This window comes from Pelecanus crispus, chromosome 5 (genome assembly GCF_030463565.1).
Source record: "Pelecanus crispus isolate bPelCri1 chromosome 5, bPelCri1.pri, whole genome shotgun sequence".
Taxonomy (NCBI): domain Eukaryota; kingdom Metazoa; phylum Chordata; class Aves; order Pelecaniformes; family Pelecanidae; genus Pelecanus; species Pelecanus crispus.
Genome location: NC_134647.1, coordinates 41817095 through 41838543, shown reverse-complemented (window position 1 = coordinate 41838543; position 21449 = coordinate 41817095). Strand labels below are relative to the sequence as shown.

Below are 21449 nucleotides of genomic sequence, written 5' to 3'. Positions count from 1 at the left end.
GACTCAGTATAGCACACTGACAGGAGGATTGAAATAATGCAAGCACTGCACTTACTGGATGCTAATTTAGGGAGCGGGGGTTATTTTGTGATTCCCTGAAGTTAGAAACATTTGAATAGCAAATAGCTATGCAATCCAGTGTTCATAATTGAGTGCAAGTCTGGGTAGTCTGTAGCTAAATTGTTTTGGTTTTAATCTGGTTTTTTTAATGCTCCATTCTGAAGACCATTTTGAAATGGGGAATGTGAGTTCTGTTAGCTTTCATACATACAATTTATAGCTCTTCTGAAATTTCAACCAGTTAACATCTGGAATTTGTATTAGGACTTCACATACAAGCAGGTCTGTCCCAGTTTCAGCACTGTAAAACAGCTGAAAGATAGCCCTTTGCTGGTGACCAAGGACAGAAGAGGAGAAAGACTGTGAAATAGGGCTTACAATTAAATTTAGTGTGACGGATGGTTTTCATACAGTCTTTCCTACATCTCTAGTATAGCCTGTATTTCAGGCTGGCTTTGGCAGCCCTTACCCTTAATACCAGAATTCCTCAAAGAGGATGATAATCAGCGAAAGGGCTGTCCGTCTGGGGCATGTAATTGTTGGAGGATTTGAAGCTGGGTTTGTGTCTTGTCCTTAATGTTGAAGATTTCATTTTTTCCAGTCAAGAAGAGCAGAATTGACATAAACTTCTAACCAAGAAATTTCCTTGTCCAGCAGTGCTTCAGGTTAGGATCAGACTGCTTAACCGATGTGGTAGAAATATTTAAATGAGAACTTTGAATACTTGCTTTTCCCTATCAGCTGTGCTTCTGCCCGTTAGATTCAGTGGCATCATTCACCTTTCTCATCGTTTCCCTCAGGATATCTATGAGTTAAAGGACCAGATTCAGGATGTAGAAGGCAAATACATGCAGGGACTGAAAGAAATGAAGGTACTGGTTTACTGCAGACTGGGAGTGTGATCATTAACACTAGCTAAACATTCAGAGAGTCAGTGTGAGACCTAGAACTGACCTTGCATGCTTTTCTTCTGGAAGGGCTTGTAAATTGTGTGAAAAGCATTTAATTAACTGGAAAAGTATCTGTTCTGACCTCGATTGATTGTGGTGAGAAATGCTTCCAAATGTTAATTGAAAGGCCGCTGATTACTATTGCATGTTGTCTTTGCTGTTTTGAGAAGGTAATAATTTTGCTAGTAAATTAAAATTATTAGGGTTTTTTTTACAGTTTCCTAATCCAGGAAGCCTCCCAATATTGGAAGATGAACTAAAACTCATGACGTACAGTGCTATGAAAAATCAGAGTTTAAAAGCTTGTATGTTTTTGTTTTGATAAGGTCCAGCATGCAGTTGGAAAGTTGTGCATGTGAGGTGGTGATTGTCGTTTTGGTTTTATATTTAGATCACAGAAGACACCCTTAAACAATTCTAGTAACAAAAGTTCACGTAACAAAGCTTGTTACGTGAAGAACGAACACTCACACCAGTTGGCACAAAGGAAGTGCTTACCGCTTTCATGAAGCCATAAACAAATTTTGGTGTAACAATTAACTTGTGCATCTGCGTACCACCACCTCATAAGTGAACAGCAACACGAGCTGCATTTTTTGGAAAAGGCAGTCTTGCAAATACATATGTAGACATCCAGCATATAGTGCATTATTTATCAGCAATAATAGCTGACTGTGTCATCGGCTCAACACTGCGTCAGGTGAAGATGGTGCCATCTTAACAGAGTTCTCAATGGAAAAAGAGGAGCTTGGCCTTTTCTGTAAAACCTGGGTTTTTTTTTTTCCCCAAATCGCTGTGTAGTAGGTATAGCAAAATAATCATACTGCATAAAAAAATGTAGGTCATTTTTCAACTCATGTCCCTTAGACTGCCTTTTGTAGTGATTTATACCTAAGCCACACTGCTTGATGCTAAGAAAACAAAATGTAGTGTGCTAAAGGAGTGGTGCAGCAACTACCTTAACTTCTTACTTGCATATACTTTCTTTCCAGCTAACTTCTGAGGTTTGATCCTACCACTGTTTCCAAATCCTGGCTGCTTTTCTTTGCTTGGTATTTCTCATCCTTGGGCTGGAAAATGTACCAAAACACAGTTGGTGTTTGGAACTGTACAAATTTGTCCTTAAAGTCAAATTCTCTTATTTGTCAATAGAAATGTAAACTAAACTGATTCAAACTTAATTTTGTCATCATCTAACCAGTATCATCCCCAGTTCCATTGACTGAAAAGGGAAGTACATTAAACTCAACTGTGCTTTAGATGTAATTATTAGAATTACTTAAGTTCTGAGAGAAATTGCTTGATCTGTAAACTAAAATGTTGACATGAGTGTCCTCCTTGTTTGTGTATTTGCACTGTTTTGTTTCTGTATGGAAATCATACACTGCAAAGTTTGACTGCACAACATGGAAAATGATGCTGATCTTTATTTTGCCATCATCTGTTGTTATAAATACCTCAGTATCTTATATTCAGGTCAAGTTGATAGGAGAGGTTTTTTGAGATCCTGGGAATTGTGTCTTGCAGAGTAAATTTGTAAAGAAGGGATATGATATAGGAGACCTAATGAAAAATGATACATCAGGTGACAAAAGCTGCAGCTTTTTGATGGCAAATTCTAATTCCTGAGTCAGTATATTTAGTGGTTCCCACACTGTAAGGATCCCTGAAATTTGTGTGAAGTGGCTGTCAAACTGCCTTAATTTAAGGCCTAAGATCATCTAAAATGATCTTAAATGAAGCCCAGTTTACCTTTAAAAAAAAAAAAATCAACTTGTCATCTTCAGCAGCTGCTTTGAGCTGCCACTGTGCAGGGGCAGGGGGAGGAGGGGGAAGGAAGAAAACTCTGAGAAAGCAGAAGCTGAAGCAGCAGAGAACAGGAAACATTTTATCCGTCCAGAGGTAAGGTTCCTTGCTTGTGAACAGACGTCTGGTGGGAACACAGGGGCGGTTATCATCACCTTGGGACAGTTGGTAAGCACATGATTAGCACTGGTTTCTGTAGGAGTACTTGGCATGCTTGTGGTTTAGTACTTAATTTTCTTGTTCAAGGGCTTGGTTGGCAAGGTATCTTTTATAACTGACTCTGACTGTGGTTGCTTATTCTTTGCAGGACTCTCTAGCCGAAGTTGAAGAGAAATATAAAAAGGCTATGGTGTCAAATGCTCAACTAGATAATGAAAAAACAAATTTCATGTACCAAGTGGATACCCTGAAGGATGCGCTCTTAGAGTTAGAAGAACAGCTGGCAGAATCCAGGCGGCAATATGAAGAAAAAAGTAAAGTATGTATATAGTTATGGCATGCTATTTAACAGGGGAAGATTGGGTGGGGGATGCAGAGACCTTTGGGAGGAGGCAACCAAATTACTATTCAAGATTTTAAATAAGTCATTGTTTTAGTTACTGTTAAAGCAAGTGGAATAGCAGGATATTCTGTGGTTGTGATCATACAAATGGGACTCTTCCCTAAGTTTCTGTCTTATAAAGCAATTTCTGAAGAAATGTTTCATATGGTAAGGTTATATTGATATTATCACATGTCCTTTTATATTCCACCTTTAAAGTAAATTCAAAGGTTTTGTTCATAGTGAATTCTGGAGGATTCCTCCCCCAGCTTCTGGAGTATTTTACACACAAAGCTCTCTTCAGAGGGCCCGTGGGAGAGAGTTGTGCAGTTTATATCATTAAGGCAGCTATATGGTTGAGTGAATTAAGTTTTACATGAAGTCAGCATCTGACAGCTAGCAAGTTGGTGTTAAATAATAAAGCTGTGGCTTGTGTTAGCTTTTCAGAAATGTCTCTTTAGCTTGGGGCATTTGACTATAGTATACACATAGCTCCTAGAAGATACAGTGTGAGGTTTTTTTTAAAGTCCACAATGTCTGGCTAACTTTTAGTACACAGTTATGTGGAAGGAGTGGGTTAAATTCCCATCCATTAATCTGTGAAGTCTGTAGGACTTGAGTGTAAAAGCTATTCACTGCCAGCCTGCTGCTCAACTTATGAAACCAGCTAAATTATGTCTGTCACTTCTGTATTTGATGGAATAATAGTTTCTTGGGAAAAGGACAAATAAGACAAAAATTGTACTCTTGTGGGACTGTAATTAGAGGAATATTCAAGAATTGCATTGCAGTAAGCATTTTCTTTGTATTTGGGCTTATTTTCTTTTTTTCATGGGATACTATTTTTGATCAATAAAAATCTCAATATTTTGTTATTTATAGGAATTTGAGAGGGAGAAGCATGCTCATAGCATACTGCAGTTTCAGTTCATGGAAATCAAAGAGGCTCTGAAGCAAAGAGAAGAAATGCTTGCAGTAAGTAACTTTTTTTTAATGGCTTCTTCGATTGATATGTTCCCAGTTAGCAGTAGGAGCGTAGAAGGTGAGGCATGGAGGATTTTACTCCCTACTCAAGTTTCTCACCTGAAGAAATACTAGTGTTTCAGGCCAAACAGGTTCAGAGCTGGCTGACTGATAGAAATAGTACTTTCATAAGTATTATGTGAAGTTGGACTTCTTTTTTGCCTTGTTCATAATACGAAATAAGCTGTGTTTCAAACAGCTGTTCGTGGAAATGCAGAGGAAACCAGTGGAACTGTCTAACTTTGTTGCAAGTCATCTCGTGAACAGTAAGATTGTGTTCAGGAGTGTAGGTTTAGTTGAGATGTCAAAAACTGTGAAATGTGCATGTAGATACTCTTTTACTTTAGCACCTGACTTTTTTCATTCTTTGGCATCACTGCAATCTTGACCTTCTTTGTTAACCTGTTACCTGCTTTCTGTCTTCTTGTTTTGCTCCTGTCTCTCAGGAAATCCAACAGCTGCAACAGAAACAGCAGAGCTATGTCAGGGAAATTTCTGATCTTCAGGAGACAATAGAGTGGAAAGACAAAAAAATAGGGGTAGGACTGTCAACTCCTGAAATGTGTTCAGAGTGGCACTGTTGTTCTCCAGCTGATCCTGCATTTGCAAAACCTCCTGAATAAAATCCTCCTTAGTGACTTTGCTTGGTGTGGCTGTCTTACTATATTACCAGTGAACTAGCAAATAGCAGATTTTTGTCTTTGGCCAGTATCATAAAATCCAAGAAAGATTTAGCTGGTCTGATTTCAAAACCTAGGGCAATTTATTTGCTGTGGTGCACCATGGTGTATTTGCCATATTGAGAAAGGAACTGCTATTTATAATGCAATTCTATCAGCACTGAATTTTTGCTTATTCAGATTTAATCTGCTGACTGAGCAGAAATTGGAGTGTGATAAAGAAGTAACAGAGCTATTTATGGACTGCTGGGTTGAAAGTCTCTTAACTCTCCCTTGCTTCTCATCCCTTCCCACCACCCCTTATCAAAGCCAAATGGAAACCCACTCTTAAAGAAAAGCTTAGATTTCTTTTCTAACAATGAGCATTGCAAGACTTCCTGAATTGAGGACAAAGAAATCTGGCCACTTGCCCATGCTTGTGATGTCCAATAACTTGTAGCAACTTGAAACTCAAAATTGTCTAATTTTTGCTACTGTTCTACTTGTACTTATATAGGAATATTGGGGGGATTCAGTAGCAAAATATGCATTTGCACATGGTACATCCCAGTCTAAAGATGACTTAATGGCAGTTTTCAAATTAATTGAAATGTACTGCACCCATGATGGTAATCCATGGAATAAAAGGGCTATTAAAATCTGCTGGGCCTGCTTTCATGCCCTTCTGTTAACGCATAGGAATGGCACTATGTCTTCAATGTGCATGTTGAAATAATATGGATATGAATTAAATTGTCTAGCAGATAAGAATGAAAAGTGGATCCTCATTTGAAGGATCCCTAGTGAAGGATTGGGCTCTGAATGTCTTTAGGAGGAATTCCTGGTTATTGAATAAGCTGTGCGTTTCTTGGATTTGAAGCTTAGTTGTGTGTATGTAAACTTGGTCCTTCAATCTGTAAACTTTACCTTTTCCATACATGCCACTTCCATGAATCTCTGAATATCTTAAATCTACTCATTCTTGTTTACACTTGCTTTTCATGGTCTTTACTTGTCTCCCTTCCTTTCTTCACATCTCCTCGCCCTCTGTCTGTGTTGGGAACTCAGGCGTTAGAGAGGCAGAAAGATTTCTTTGATTCCATAAGGAGTGAGCGGGATGACCTTAGAGATGAAGTGGTTGTGCTGAAGGAGCAACTGAAGGTACGCAAGAGGAGTAAAAGAAACTTATATTCAACTGCTGACCTTTTCCTCCTGTACGTTTTTGCAGAAAATTTTAATCTCGCTCAGCAGCAAGAGCTCTTATTTTCATGTTGCCTTTAAGCTGCCATTTCAGGATTTTTATATAGAAAGTCCTTCCCCCTAATATTGACCATGAGCCCTTAGTATAGTCTGTAGTATTACGTAGTTGCTTTTGTAGGAGACTCTTTTCTGAGGAATGTTTTATGCAGCAGACTTATGTTTTTTAAAAAAACCCAACACACACACAAAAAAACCCCCAAAACTGAGAACTGTAATATTTTGTGTTCTTTTCTGACTTCCAGCCATGTTTAATGGAACGATTGAAGCAATTGTGTATTCAGAGTATCAAGGACAAGAACACCTGAACAATCCTCCCCTTTCTGAGCAGCAGGCTCTAAAGCATTGCTTTTGCTTCTCCACAGAAACATGGAATAATCCCAGACTCTGACATAGCCACCAACGGGGAGACATCAGACATTCTTGATAACGAAGGACACCTGGATTCTTCCAAAACTGTTCCAGGCACAACTCAGGCATTAAAGACAGGAGGGGATGGGGCGCTAGGTAAGTGCTATATATCCTATCATGTCTTTCTGTCTGTCTGTCCATTCATTCATCTTTGCTTGGAGTTTGGGCATTTGTTAGTGGGACAATTAACACATCACGCAGCATGCTACTTGTTGAATCACTCCCTATGCATTTTTCTGCTTAATATTTATTATCACTTCAAGTATGTTGTGCAGTTTCCTGCAAAGGCAGACTTCATTTCCCATTCAAGGCGACAAAGGATGAGAGTACACATATGACATTACAGATAAGTAGCAATCATTCAGATTACTATTTAAACCCTGAATTTGAAAATTGTCCCAGAATAATCCTACTTTTGTTCAACATTTTTCAGCACATATCCTAAAGAATCAGGGAAAAAAAAAAAATTAGCTTCCTATAAAGAACTTGTATGTTGGCTCATTTATATACCTGACAACTGTAAGTGTCCACTAAACAACAGTGCCGGGCACTGTTAAAACACACTAATGTATGAATTTGTTGTTCTTGGTATCTAGTACTATTGAGCAGTTAATATTAACACTTCAATGTTTTTACTTGTTATAACAGGATTAATGCTGTTAAAGTCAAAGAATATGACTCTGAGACAGATAGTGTTAGGAAGGAGAAATCTGGTTGGCAAAAGCATTGTTCTTATGCACTTGTGATGAGTGGCCACTCAGAGAACTTTTATATTAAGAGGAAGGGAGGGAAATAATGGATTTTTTTTCCCCCTCCTGTTTTTTTTCTAAATGAACATACTAATAAATGGCAACAGGCAGCCAACTGTCGCAAGTGCAAGTTAACTTGCTTTTAGCTGTTGGCTGCTTTTTCCTCACTGAGTTTTTGTGTGGAAACAATCTGGAACACCAAAACCAAGGTAAGGGTGTATTTTTAAATGTAGTATGTTTTCTGTCTCTCCTTATTCTGTTGGTTTGGGGTTTTTTTGGGGGGGAGGGTGGTGGTGGTGTGGATTTTTTTGTGGTTTGGTTTGGTGTTTTTTTGTTTTGTGGGTTTTGGGTTTTTGGGGGGTTTTTTTGGGGTTTTTCTTTTTGGTTTTGGTTTTTTTTGGAAATAGGTACAACATAGACCCAAAAGCTAACTGCTGAAAACACAAGCCCTGTTGTTCTAATACTTGTTGCTTCTAAGTATAAGTTGAAGAAAAACTGTTACAAAAAAAATCCCAAAACCACAGAGGTCCCCACCTCTTTGGGTGGATGAAGTGGCTGTAAGGGGCACTAAGTACCTGAGCTTTGTTCTGTGTTGGTAATGTTAAACAGCTGAACCATTTGTTTGCCAATCAGATTTTACATTCAGTGTTTGTCATATACACTGATGATGCCTGTTCATGATACTTAGGAGTAAAATATTACTGAATAATCCTTGATTACTTCATTATAATGGCATCAGACATGCACTCCTGCATGCACAGTGTGGTGTTAGGGTTAAAGTTGTAGAGAATATTGCTGAGAAAAAATAATCTTTACTGTTAGCGTTAACATCTGCAAGTATTGCTGTTAAATTGCACTGCTTGAAACAGTTGTTCTCATCTACAAAAGCTGTAATTCACACAGCCAAGAGCATAAATCTTTTACTTTACAAAAACACAAGCCAGCACCAGAGACTTCTTGCTTTGAGAGGGTGGTGGTGAATTTCACTGATCAAAAACCCCGAACCCTTACTAATTCAATTGCTGCTTTGCCTCACGTAATTGGCAAAAGCTGATCTTTTATTAACCTATTCTTTGATTCATTCTCTTTCGGGTTTTAAGTGGGGAGGTAAGTGCTATGGTGTGGTCCCTTCAATTTTCTCAATGGTCTTTTAGGCAAAGCCAATGAAGTGGACATGAAAAATGAGATTTTGGAGGATATGGGGAAAAGAGAAATCTTGCAGAATACTGAGCGTGAGGAACACAAAGAGGAGTCTGAGGAGCGGGAAGTACAGACATTGCATGCTGATGAAAATGCAAAGGCAGAAAGAACGGTTGAAGAACATGGTGCCCTGTCAACAGTGATGTTACCAGATAGTAGGTTTACAGAACAAATTCAAAGCCTTACAGAACATGTATCAGGGAGCATTTCTTCAAATGATGATAGTGACACAGATGATTTGAGAACGGAGACCGAGTCCGCAGGCACAGCAGTCCAACAGCCTGTTAGTACAGAGGCTGAACACCATGACTTAAGTGCAAGGACAAATTGGGACTCAGATGTGGGCTCTCTGCAAGGTCATCAGATTTTTGAGACTCCTCAGGAAATGCCTAGTGTCTTAGGTACAGAGCATGAACTGGAAGAAGCTGCACCCGAACAGGAAGAACAAGAGGATCTTAAAGGTAGCCATGCCTTGAGTGATAATGAAATGGATCAGGAAGCCAACATTACAAGTGAGAGCTGTGAGTTGGTTTCTAACCAGGCAGGGCTACTAGACGTTACAGTAGCAGGCTCACTTAGTGAAGAGGTAAATGTGGAGAGTCACACTGAGGGACTCCAGCACTCAGAAGAAAGTGCTGAAAAGGAGGTTCCAAATGTCTTGAAGGAAAAGCTTGTTGAAAGCAAAGACTGCACTGATGGAAGAATTGATAAAACAGGAGGTGATAGAGCTGAAGAAGAAACTGAGGTTGGGAGCACAGTTCAGGGTCAGATAAGGGAAACTGAGTCTGTGGGTTTGGAGGGGATGGAGTCATGTGAAAGTGGTGTCCCTGCAGATGCAAGTGAAAAGGAAGGTGGAGGAGATCAGGCATGCATCCAACCAGTTTCTTCAGAGGACAATCCTTCAGCATTATCAGAGGAACAAAATATGCAAGATAAAACTGAACTTGAAAATGCTGTGGCCGAGAGGAATGAACAGGAGGAAGTATTAATAGAAGAGTTGGAGATGTGTTCAGATTCTGCAGAAACAGGCGAGCAAGATAAGGCAGCTGTGGAGACTGCAGGCTGTATCACTGAGGTAAAAGGATGTGTGCTGCAGCAGGCAGAGCCAGGCATGGATATTGTGAAAGAGGTGATGACTCAGGAAACCAGTTCAGACCCAAGTCTTTTAGAAGACAAAATTCAGGAGTCAGAAGTGGAAATAGAGGATGAGTCTGGGAAAGGAAAGGAAAGTAGGACAGAATGGGTAGAAGATTTAAAGCCAAAGGTAGAAGGTCAGGCAGTTCAGTGCAGTGAAGAAACAACAGGAGATACAGTGGGAGAGAAAAATACTCCTTTAGAAGGTGAAATGCAGAATGTAGTTAAACAAGAGAAAGGTGAATCTAAAGAGTCGTCAACTGTAGATATTAGTGTAACTACTGAAAACAAAGTCGATAAACAAACACTGAAAGAAAATGAGGAAGAGTTAGAGCTTGCTTACCGCCATGGTGGTGGATTTGCTTCTGACGAAGGTGCAAATCAATCCCTGGCGCAGAAAGCTGAGCAGGATGAAAATGTTAGTGAACAAGTTAAATTGGATGGTCAAGCAGAGGGAAGACTGGAAGATGACGGTGATGCATTTGATTTTGATAAGGGGTCAAGACAGATACTAGAAACTGATGAAAAATGTGATGGAGAGAAAGCTGATACACAGAAAGGAGAGGGTAATGGAGCAAATGGTGCTGTTGGAAAAACTGCCCAGACAGACGAAACCAGAGAAAGAACAGACAAAATAGAAACTGAAGATGCCCTGACTGAAGATGACAGCTTGCAGCATAAAAAAGGAGATGAACCTGAAGAAACAGGGTGCTTGCAAGGGGAAGCATCATGGAAAACTGATGAGAAGACTGATGTGATGGAAGATGAAATCAAAGCATCAGATTCTAATAAAGTGGAAAAAATACCAGATGAAAATGTCTTGGAACAGGATTTGGAAAGTGCTGGCAATAACAGGGATGAAAGCAAGGAGGATTTGCAGGGTGGTAGAAGGAGTAAGGGTAAATCCAGAGATGACTGTACGGTATCATAAGTTCACAATCTCAAGACTACACAAGTTACATGCTATTTGATTAGTCCCAGTACAGAAGCATGCACTTTGCACAATACATCAGACCTTAGGAATACTCTTAAGGTTTTTTCTTTATAGGTAACTCTCATCATAATACAATGTTATGTAAGTGGTAGTGATGCAAGTATATGAAATTATTTTTTCTCCTAGCCTAGATGATAGATGTCTTGAATGTACTTAATGTGTATTGGACCTTTGTGAACTTATATGCATACTTATATGTACTTACGCGCGTTAGATCTACAGTAAGTACATTAACACTTCATGAAGGAACTCAGTATATCAGCAACACTGATCTGATGTTGAAACTTCTTTCTGAATGATTAAAGCCTAGGAACCAATTTATTTTTTTACTATGGAAAAAAAAATACTCTTATTCCACTTTGTGTGTATTTCTGATATGGTCATATTCCAAAATATAATTAGATCACTGTGAGTCTGTTTAGTCTAAAACTTTGGAAGAACAACATACAGTTTGAAGCAAGTGCAACATACAGGTCTTATTTTGCTGAAAGGAATAAATATATACATGTTTACTTCATGTAGGCACTTTGCACCACAACAGGCCTTTTACACCATGTCTCACATGGTTTTTTTTATTTTTTCTAAAGGAAGTGTCAATACACACTGTAATGTGTGCTTAGGTTTGCTATCAAGTACTGTCTAGCTATGAATATATAAAATACCTATTTTTCAAAAAAGATTTTTGTTTAAAGTTGTATTTCCTTACTGCACTATATTTTTTGCAAACTATGATTCTGAAGGAGTGTTTTTATATCTGAAAAATTCTTTCCTCTTCCTTTCTGGAAAGAAGATAATTTTGCATGTCTTAATTCTTGTTGGGTATTGGACCATAGACGATTGTTGGTCTGTATACTAGCCCTCGTGCCTTTTTGAAAAGCTGGGTTGCTTTGACTTGCTGGCATAAATTAGACACTTCGACTCCATTGGTATATTTCTTCTTGCATCTTTACTAGTGCTTGGCAGGAAGAGCATGTTTTGCCTAATGAAAAATGAATTTAAAGTTGTTTTAAGTACTGAACATCCCAAGGGAATGCAAGCTGAGGAATTGGGGCGGGGGCGCTATGGAAGGCTGTATTTGTGGTGGTGTTAAAAAGTTGATGGAGTACAAACAGACTGCAAAATTTCAAGATGTATATCAAAATGTAATGAGCTGTATATAATTGAAATAAACATATTTTATACTTCAAATTGCCTGTCCAGAGCACTGTTTATAAACCTGCATAAATATTTATTTAAATTATATAATTTCAAAAACATCTTTCTGCAGCTTGCTTTATTAAATTTATTGCATTGTGCTATGTGGCTAGAAGAGCTATCTTACTAGGAATGGGCAGCCTTGGTGCTTGAGGACCTTTAATATGCAATGGCACCCGTAACTGTAAACCTCTAACAGGACTGTAAACCTGTAACTCTTTTCGTATGGCTTCTCTCCAACTTACAACAGTTCCAGTATGGTTTCTGTAAGTATTAGAAGTTGTTCTTCTTAAGGGTTTACACTAAATGCTAATCTGAAATGTCATAGATCTTACAAGCATCTCTTTGTACTATGTAGCAGTGGCTGTTTAAAGTTGTCTCTGCTATACTTGCAACTGTAATATATGGTTTAAAGTTGAAAGTACTTTAAATGTATTTATATTTAAATGTTAGATACGCTTAAATATATAATTAAATGTGCTTGCCAGGCTTCACCTATACTTGTGGATGGATCTAAATTAGGCACATGCCAGCGTTTCCTGTATTTTTCATACGAGTGTTTCTAATAGAAATTTGTATGGATGGTTGAGGGAATTAATGGTGAGCTGTTTTTAACTAGCTTTTCCACTTCAGAAAACAAAGCATCTGTAAGAAAAGTCCTTTTTAAAGCCAAGTCACAGAAGGAGAAATAATAACACCTCTAGTCTTAACTAACTGTCCATGTACCAGCTTTTATCCCACAGTAACTGGCCAGCTCTCAGTGAAACTAGGGTAGGAGCAGGAACATGGACAGGCAATGAAGAATAGCTGATGTACTATAAATCCATTCCTGAACATTAGCTTCTTGGTACTGCTGTTAGCAGCTGGTCCCTGACTTCTGGAATTGGGCAAGTACCATGGAGGAGAAGGTGTTCTTCACCTCTTTGGTTTTTGCTTGAGTATATGCACGTTGAGGGATAAATCACCTTGAAGATAAAGGGAACTGCTAGATGCTATATTCCAAATCTAGTAATTTAAGTATTATATGCCAGCTAACATTTGAGTGAAATGTGTGCCATAAGAGACAGGGAGGGGACAGTGTCTCAGGAGGAGTTCCCTAGAAAATGCATCTTTTGTAAAGTTACACAATTGAAACCCATTTTTGGCATTTTTCCTGTGATATCTAACAGATACAAGATAAGATCTAGCTGGTCTCTTTCATTGGTTTTGACTTTCAAAGACAGCAAAATATCAAAATCAATCTTTTGATGAAGTCTAACATGAAACCAATAAATCATGAGATGAACTAACATCAAGGTTCACATTTGCTGCTATTATGTTACCCATTTTGTTTTGAGTAGGGACAGTCTGCTGATGTGTGCTGCAGTGAGCACCACTCTGTGTATAAGACATTTGTCTTTCAGAATAGCTCCATAGCTCCAAATGCTCTGTGGGTTTTCTGTTCAATACCTAGTGGCACATGTAGCCTGTAGCCCGGGTTTGTGCATTACTGCAAATTCAGAGCTAGCCTGCAATGCTTTCCAAAGCAGCAGCTGAAGAAAGTTGTTTCTCTTCCCCTCTTATTCAGCAAGTAATAGTGAAAGGCCTTGGTCAGTGTTTCCGTTATTACAGAACAGAACAGTCCTCCTGTCCCCCTCAAAATCAGTATGGTGTCTTCTAAACCCTGTGCTTATTCACTGTCCCAACAGCCTGTCCCCAGCAGTATCCTTGTTCTGAGAAAGAGAGGAAGGCACTTCTCACTATTTGTTGTTGTTGTTTTCTCATGATCCAAAATAAATTGACAGAGATAGAGAAGGAGTATTACCCAACCTGCTGTAGATCTGACAGTCGGGTTGTTGCAAAGTGTTCTGAATAGCTGCTTGGGGCTGGTGGTCTGATTTCATGGGATGCCCTCCCACCCTCCAAGTACAGTCTACCCCTCTCATTTGCATCAGTATTAATTACTTGCAGGGCTACTCATCATACAAATCATTCAGGTTAAAACCAGCTGCTTCCCACCCCATGCTGCCCTCCAAGTAGGCAGAGACATCAAGGTTCTGTGGCTGCTTAGGGGATGTTAGGTCAACTGTGCCACTGAAGCAGCGCCCTAGTTAGCAATACCTAGAGTCAACTGCATTACCAAGGTGATGAGAATAACCATTTGACTTACAAACAGGCCTGTACGATAGCAGAAGACACACTGGTAACCACCCCCCACCCCCGGCTGTCCTGCTCTCTCCCAGGCCTTCCCAGGGCCCAGCTGCTCACATCAGCCCTCTGTTAAGGTCCTTTGCCTATGTAAGCCATGAACTGGTGCAGTGAGCAGCCTGGGAATCATGTTATCAAAGTTAAATTTAAGGGAGATGAATGTCACACTCGAATTTTCATTGTAGTATCTTTGTATGTGAAATAAGGGAAAGTACTTTTACAGATAAGAATTGTAATGAGCTGCTTCATGTGCTAATTCAGTAGATTGCTCTTCTCTGCTCATGGTTCTAGGGGTCCTCAGATCCTTGATTGTTGGAAAAATGTCTCCTTCTAAATGCAAAAATAAGGGGGCTCTGCAGAGATATCTGTTAAAGCTAAAGTAAGTTTTCTGTATGAGTGTGAAGTTTTAAGATAAGTGAAACCTAAGAGACCTTCCTCTATACATGCAGAAAACTTTTTTCTACATGTATGGCAATTTTAGCAAACTAATTTTTTCTGTGGTCTTGTAAATTCTGCTGCCAGCATGTCACCTGTCCCAGTGGGGTGCACAGATGTCCGTAATGATGGAAGAGAGAACTGATGGTGAGATCGGATTTCAGGGTTCATCCCAAAATGCTAACATCCCTCTTGCAGGGAAAGGGGTTGGAGGAAGCTGGTGTGCTTCCTTACTCGAAACTGGAGGAGGTGTCCTTTCTTCAGGCAGGCATATTTCACCCTGCAGCAGTGGTTTTGCTAATGAAAGTTAGCTGTGTGCATGACTAAGTTATTTTCAGGATCAGGGTGGAGTATTTGGCCCCTTTGGAGTCAGTAAGTTTGGGCTAATTTTGTAGTGGCCTAGAGGTTGCCTTCTGCATCAGTCCTTGTTCTCTTTCCAATTCTTAGTAACTTCATTTCTTCATCTCTGCTGACCTGTGCTCCCAACCCTGTCTCCAGGTCGGAATATCTCTGACCTTTCTTTTGCTGTTTGCTGTTTGCTTTCTTCATTGACTTATTTTTTTCCCCTTTCTTTCATCCTTTACAGAATTTGTCTTAAGCTTCCTTTCCTTCCCATATAGATAAGTGAAATTGTTTTATTATTTTGAAGGGGTTTATACTTGTAAAAATATAGTTTGCTTATTTGTTTTTGCTTTATTTTGTTTTTCCATGTCAATGCTCAGGTGTAACAATGTTGAGAGTGCTACAAATGGCTAAAAAAAAAAAAAAGGATAGGACTTGAGGAGGTTCAAAATGAATGCATAGAACTGCTTGAACGGGGATGTTGCTATAACATCTGTATGTGGGTATTGCATCAGAAGCCAAGGTAAAGGTTTTATTCCATGCTCTAGAATGACTGCTGGTATATGGGAACTTGTATACCCAAGGAGGGGAATGACTTACCACACTATTACTAGCTCATGGACTGTACGTGTCTGCCATATAGAGGGACTTCCATTTCCCCATGATTTGATTCAATACAGATTCTTTGTTCCCTTTACTGCATGTGTTAACAAGAAATATGGTGAACCACAAGCCTTTGGCCTGTTCAGGTTTTAACAACAAATGAGGGCTACAGTGTTGTCACTTTTTTTATTTTTTTTGATGAAATCTTTTCAAAAATACTTAAGTCTATCAACAGAATTTACCTGGTAAAAGCCGACCAGCCTTTTATCTGTAATTTGTCAATTGCTCTCCTTAAGTTTACAAAGAGACCTTTTCCTTGAGTGACCTTTGGATTTTAACCATTTAATTAACAGGCCAGACCTTAGATGTGGAGTTGAGCTCTGAACGCCCACTGGCTTGGTTCTGCACAGGTGACCGCTTGCTGGCAAGGGAGGCAAGCTAAATAAAACTGCAATAAACATACAAGTCAAACTTGTGGAGTAAGACCTGCCTGAGGTCAATATATCCTCTTCTAATAATAATATTTGAATGCTGTGTTCCAATATATTTCTGTTGAGGTGTACCTGAGCAAACTAAGGTTGTTAGTTAATGAGGTAATTTTAGTGATAAGAAAATTTGTGAGTTAAGATTTGTTGCATACAGTACCTGCTGAAATGCTTTCACATTTTCTATCCCTTAGTAGGGAAGAAAAAAACCAAGTGATATGGTTGGTTACTTCTAGTTGTGTTTTCCAGTTGTCTCATTCTGTAGCATGTACTTTATTAATCAGTGCCACACGTATCCATGTGCTGATCTGTAGCACTTCCAAGTTCAGGTGTAACACAACAGTTGGTCCAGATTGCCCATTGCCTGCTTGATATTTGACCAGGAGAATTGCCTATGAAGAATTAAAGAGAAAAGATTATTTTACCAGAATGCTGGGTTTGAAACAATTTAATGGGCAAATGTTTTTCTGGTCATAATACTGGAGATAACACTAAATGTTATTGTCATGCTGTTTATTAAAAGAAGTGAAGATTTAAAGTGCTGACAATGTACTCGGCTATGATTATACGTGTTTACAGTATTTTCATTATGTTAAACTGTAAAGATTTGTGAGATTTTGTGTTACAGTTGTGTTTGACCCTAGAGTTCTTGCATGCTAACCTAACGTAGAAGACTAGCCTCTTTGCATGCAGCTGGGTGCTGCTACTGCTGTGACAAGCATGTTCTGTGAGAATGACATAACCTCCCCTGGCTGCAGCCCCTTCCCAGCCCTGTCTGTGGCCTCATTTCCTGTGGTACGTGCATAACTACCTTCATCATTAGTTTCACTAACCTTAATGGTTCAGTCTTATATCAGATGCACTCTGAAATGTGTGGCTCGATCAAATCAGCACTGAACTTTCAGTTTTCTCTTTCAGACAGGCTGAAAAAACTCATTGATGAACGAGAATCCTTACTAGACCAGGTAATCACAGGAAAACTGAAATGCTGTGTGTTTACTAACTGTGATAAGAACAGTAGAGATTAAAAAAAATCGAAATAGTCCTAACATAAGGTGTAGAACATCAGTGCCATTGCCAGTGCCTCAGAACGTGTGCTGGGTTGCTTTTGCTGAGAACTTAACGGCGTTGCTTGCCGCTTTATTCTTCCTCTGAAACATTTCTCCTGCGTGTTAACTCAGGATACAGGGGAAGAAAGATATGACCCAGTGTGCCTGTTCTATGTTGCTAACCAGTCACATTCGGTGCTCAGAGTATTGCAGATTGCTGTCCTTAGTCACTTAAAACTCATCCATGACTGTTTCTGAAAAATAATACTTCAGATTGGTCAAGCCCAAGGGAAAAAAAAAATATGGCCCACAAATGGCAGAAGCAAATTTTATCTCCAAGAGTAAGCCTTCCTGATTGCTGGGTCTGTGGGCAATGGGCCATTTAGAAGGAAATGCTGGAGGAATTACAGTAGGTGGGTAAATAGTAATTAAAGTAACTATTGCTGGTACCATGATAATCCATAGCAGATATAAAGCTTATTCAAAAAAATTTAGCTGATCTGTTTCTCTGCAGGATGCTCTGTGCTTTTATTTATGGATTATATCCTTGGCCTTGAGACTTCACACACAACCAAACACAGTTTTGTTTTTTTAAGAATGTTTTATGTGAATGTGCCTACAGAACATCTATGGCTTTTTTAATAAAACAGTCATCTTCGACTCATTATGTTTGGTCCTGAATTTATGCATAAGCACGATTACTTAAAATACTGAGTCATTTGCCAAAAGAATTTCTAAGAAATTATTTTGTAACGAGATTTTTTGGAATTTAGGTTTAAAAAAATAGAATTTCTTTTATAATACTTGAGTGAATTTGAGTACTGAGCCACAATTTTCCCTTACTGATTTTAATAACTAATTCTTTTGTGTGCTTCAGGTTAAAAAATTAAAGGGACAACTGGAAGAAAAGCAAAAGAATGGCAAGATGGAAAATGCACAATCAGAAGATGAAGTTCTAGAAAATGGGACAGATATGCACATAATTGACCTCCAAAGTGAGCTACATTTTGATTTTAAGAGAACTTTTGTGTCCTGCATGTGAGTGAGAAAATGTATCTGTACAATAACCGTATGGCTCTAAATAAAAATGCTCCCTTCATTTCTAAGGGAGCTTCAAACTGGGAATCAGCCATGCACCTCTACTAGAGGTGAGGGAACAATTCTCCTTTGTTTGAACAAGACTGCCATTGGAAGTCTCCCTTATGTTCCCCAGGAGAGCTTGGCTTGAGTTCCTGGTTAATTCTGCTTTCAGAGTGGTCAAGAGGGAATCGGGCAGGGCTGGGAATGGCTCCTATGTGCTGGGCACTGATTGGGGCTAGCTAGCTAGCTGCCAGCTCTGATGTAGAAGGAAACTTTTTTTGGCAGACAGCGTTTGCTGCTCTACTGCTGCCCCAAGTAGCGTGGAAATTTTATGACAGACTTGTTAGAAGACACTGTTGACACTTGTTCTGACATCTCTGATATATCTGCAATTCTTTTAGGAGATGCCAACAGACAGATCAGTGATCTCAAATTTAAGCTAGCAAAGTCTGAGCAAGAGATAACAGCATTGGAGCAGAATGTAAGTTTCTGGCTTGTTCTGTTTGTTTAGGCATGGTGAGAATGCAGAGAGATACTGTATTTTATTATACAATAAAGGAAATAATGAGTACTGTGATTTTCCCTTAAAGTAAGAAAGAGGAGTGTTGGAGTATCAGGACTACTGTACTTAAGTCATAAAAACTAAAATGCTTTCATTTATGTATAGGGAAGAGTGACTGTATTACTCATCTTCACTGAAGGAAAAACGTTCAAAGACAAAGGTATACTGAGAGCGCTTACTGAACTCTTCAGAATACTTTCTTATGCCTAGCTATCGACAATTTTTAAATGGCTCCTGGCATATGATGTAGTATATATGGATTTTATACAAGACTGTTCAGTTTTAACTGTTTATTCTTGTCCAGAGCATGTCAGCGATACTCTTGCTAAGACAAATTTAGTCAATGGACTGTACTTTTTGTTGCTGGAAGCATATTAGATATGGATATGTATAAAAGGTCTGGAGTAAGTTACCATGGCCAGGCTTCCTTGGTATTTTTTTTCTTAAAATATGCCTTTATTTTATTAAAGAAAAGTGAGCATCTCTCTGCTTATTGCTTAACTGCTAGTGGAAGAGTGAAGCTTCAGAGTAACTTCTTGGTACATCTTTTAATTCAGAAATTTTGCCTTCACCTTAGGTAATACGATTGGAAGGTCAGGTAGCCCGATACAAAACTGCTGCTGAAAATGCTGAAAGAGTAGAAGATGAATTGAAAGCAGAGAAACGCAAACTACAGAGAGAGGTAACTCTAAATGCAAACTGTCATAGGCTAGCAATCAGCCTGCACTGCATGGGGGGAGACATGTCTGTTGCATTTTAGAGGAGGAACTACCCTTCTCAGTAGAGCAAAGAATAGACATCTGCTTTTTTTATTGCTGCAGTTATTCGTTCTAAATGTTTAACCAAACTTTCAGCACTCAAACTGGAATAACAGTCACAAGTGTGAACTCCTACTGCCTTTTCACCATTCCTTCCTAAACTGACTTGCAATACCTTGCTTTGTACCAGAGTCAGTTCTCTGCAGCAAACTCAAGTTCTACTTGTACAGCTTGAGTCTAGAAGCAGCCTTCAAATGCTCAGGTTTGCATGCTACTTTGCAGCTGTGAATGTTCACGTTTGACATTCATCAAGCTGAAGAATTCCTATTTCTACTTTGCTGTCCTTGTCCTTTGTTGTACCTGAAGACTCATTACTTGGGGTGTTACAAATTTGGAGTTTGTAAATACAAATCACTGCTCTTTTTAGAACATGTGATTCAGAAATTACAGCAGTAGAAAGCTGGAAATCCTGCTGTAAGGTTAATTTGGCCAGTTAGTTATTTAAGCACAGTGCCACACCTTACCAGGAATGAGAGTCTAAACTTTCAAGTTTCAGGGTCTAAACTTGAGTGCTAAATGGATATGAATCGTTCTTACAGAGCCTGTTTTTCTTGCTCTGGCAATCTATTCATTTGCTGTAGTGTGTCCATCTGCAGACTCTGTCATATTTCTCTCCCTTAAAACACTGCATCTTCAAGCTGTCTGTAATTTTGACCATATTTGCCTTATGAAACTTCATGTTCTCTCCAAGTAGCTGCTACAACCAGCTTAAATACGTTTGTCAGCTTCTTTCACACCTGCCTCCTGACTTTTGTTCAGTGTGGCTCTTTGCTTTTTCTAAATAGTCCTTCTGCTCTGCTGCCTATAAATACTGCTCTGGGCAGTCCACCTCTCTCTCCCTAACCCCCATCCTGTGGTGGACTTCATAGAAAACTGAGGCACCGAAGTCATGGCTGTGGCTGTAGTTCTGCGAACCAGAAACATGAAAGCCAGGCAGTGAGACAGGTGTATGTCACCCAGCAGGTGTCTCTGAGCATCTGTGCCTCCGAAGTTGAGGCAAAGTCTGAGCTGTTTGTTCAACATCCTGTAAATGCCTTGGATTCTTGGCACTCTGCTTAGAAAATATCTGTGTGTCACCTTCAAAGCAGCTAAACAACATTTACTTCTAACTCCGCTAACAGGAATTTTCAACTGCTTTGTCTTGTAAGGAAATTCCAGCAATATGGTCAGTTAGTGTTGGTAACTACAAACCTTGCTTTATCTTTGGAAAGGGAAAACACTGTGAAAGTTATGGGGTATTTTTCTGCTTCCTTCCTTCAGCTTCGTTCAGCATTGGATAAAACTGAAGAGCTTGAAGTCAGCAATGGTCATCTAGTAAAACGCTTGGAGAAGATGAAAGCCAACCGGAGTGCATTACTGTCTCAGCAATAACCACCACCTTTCGATGGAAACTACTGCTACTTGACAGAATCAGAACAACGTTGCAGATGCTTCTGTCTCTTGCTGTCTGGGATGCTTTGTGTCATGCCGTCTGAGAACAGACAACCCCAACATTCGCTACGTGCCACCCAGTTGTGGTTCTCCCTAAGCAGATTCAAACCTACTGCACTATATACATAGGAGTAGCTGATCCAAATGGCTGTGCCTGTGGGGGCCCTTCTTCGGGTACATTTAAAGTACAAGATCCGTCTACCGTATAAGAAGCACATAGGGCATTGCGTTAAGTTCTGCATCCAGAAGGCACAGCAGCCATTTATTGCCATTTAAAATGGCATTCAAAGAAAACACTTTAAACTGGACTGGAATTTTGTGTCTTGCTGAAAATTTTAAAAGAAACACTGTAAGTTTTGGACTTTCTCATGACAGTATCTGTAATTTAGTGACTACAGTAGAGTTAATCATAGTAGGTTTTTCATTTACAAATCACTGTGGAACCACAAGCCATTACAAAGCAAAACTCCTTCAGTGGA

At 39.3% G+C, this 21449-nt stretch overlaps 1 protein-coding gene across 1 annotated transcript in view; it reads left to right on the top strand.

Moving 5' to 3' along the window:
• Positions 1 to 20910, top strand: part of LRRFIP1 (LRR binding FLII interacting protein 1) — a 113097-nt gene extending 92187 nt beyond the window's left edge. The window contains exons 13-23 of the mRNA XM_075711187.1: positions 861 to 932; positions 3124 to 3294; positions 4240 to 4332; positions 4827 to 4919; positions 6108 to 6200; positions 6662 to 6803; positions 16949 to 16995; positions 17957 to 18074; positions 18561 to 18640; positions 19299 to 19403; positions 20800 to 20910. Of these exons, the coding sequence (XP_075567302.1) occupies positions 861 to 932; positions 3124 to 3294; positions 4240 to 4332; positions 4827 to 4919; positions 6108 to 6200; positions 6662 to 6803; positions 16949 to 16995; positions 17957 to 18074; positions 18561 to 18640; positions 19299 to 19403; positions 20800 to 20910 (1125 nt within the window). The remainder of the gene's footprint in view (positions 1 to 860; positions 933 to 3123; positions 3295 to 4239; positions 4333 to 4826; positions 4920 to 6107; positions 6201 to 6661; positions 6804 to 16948; positions 16996 to 17956; positions 18075 to 18560; positions 18641 to 19298; positions 19404 to 20799) is intronic.
• Positions 20911 to 21449: the final 539 nt, after the last annotated feature.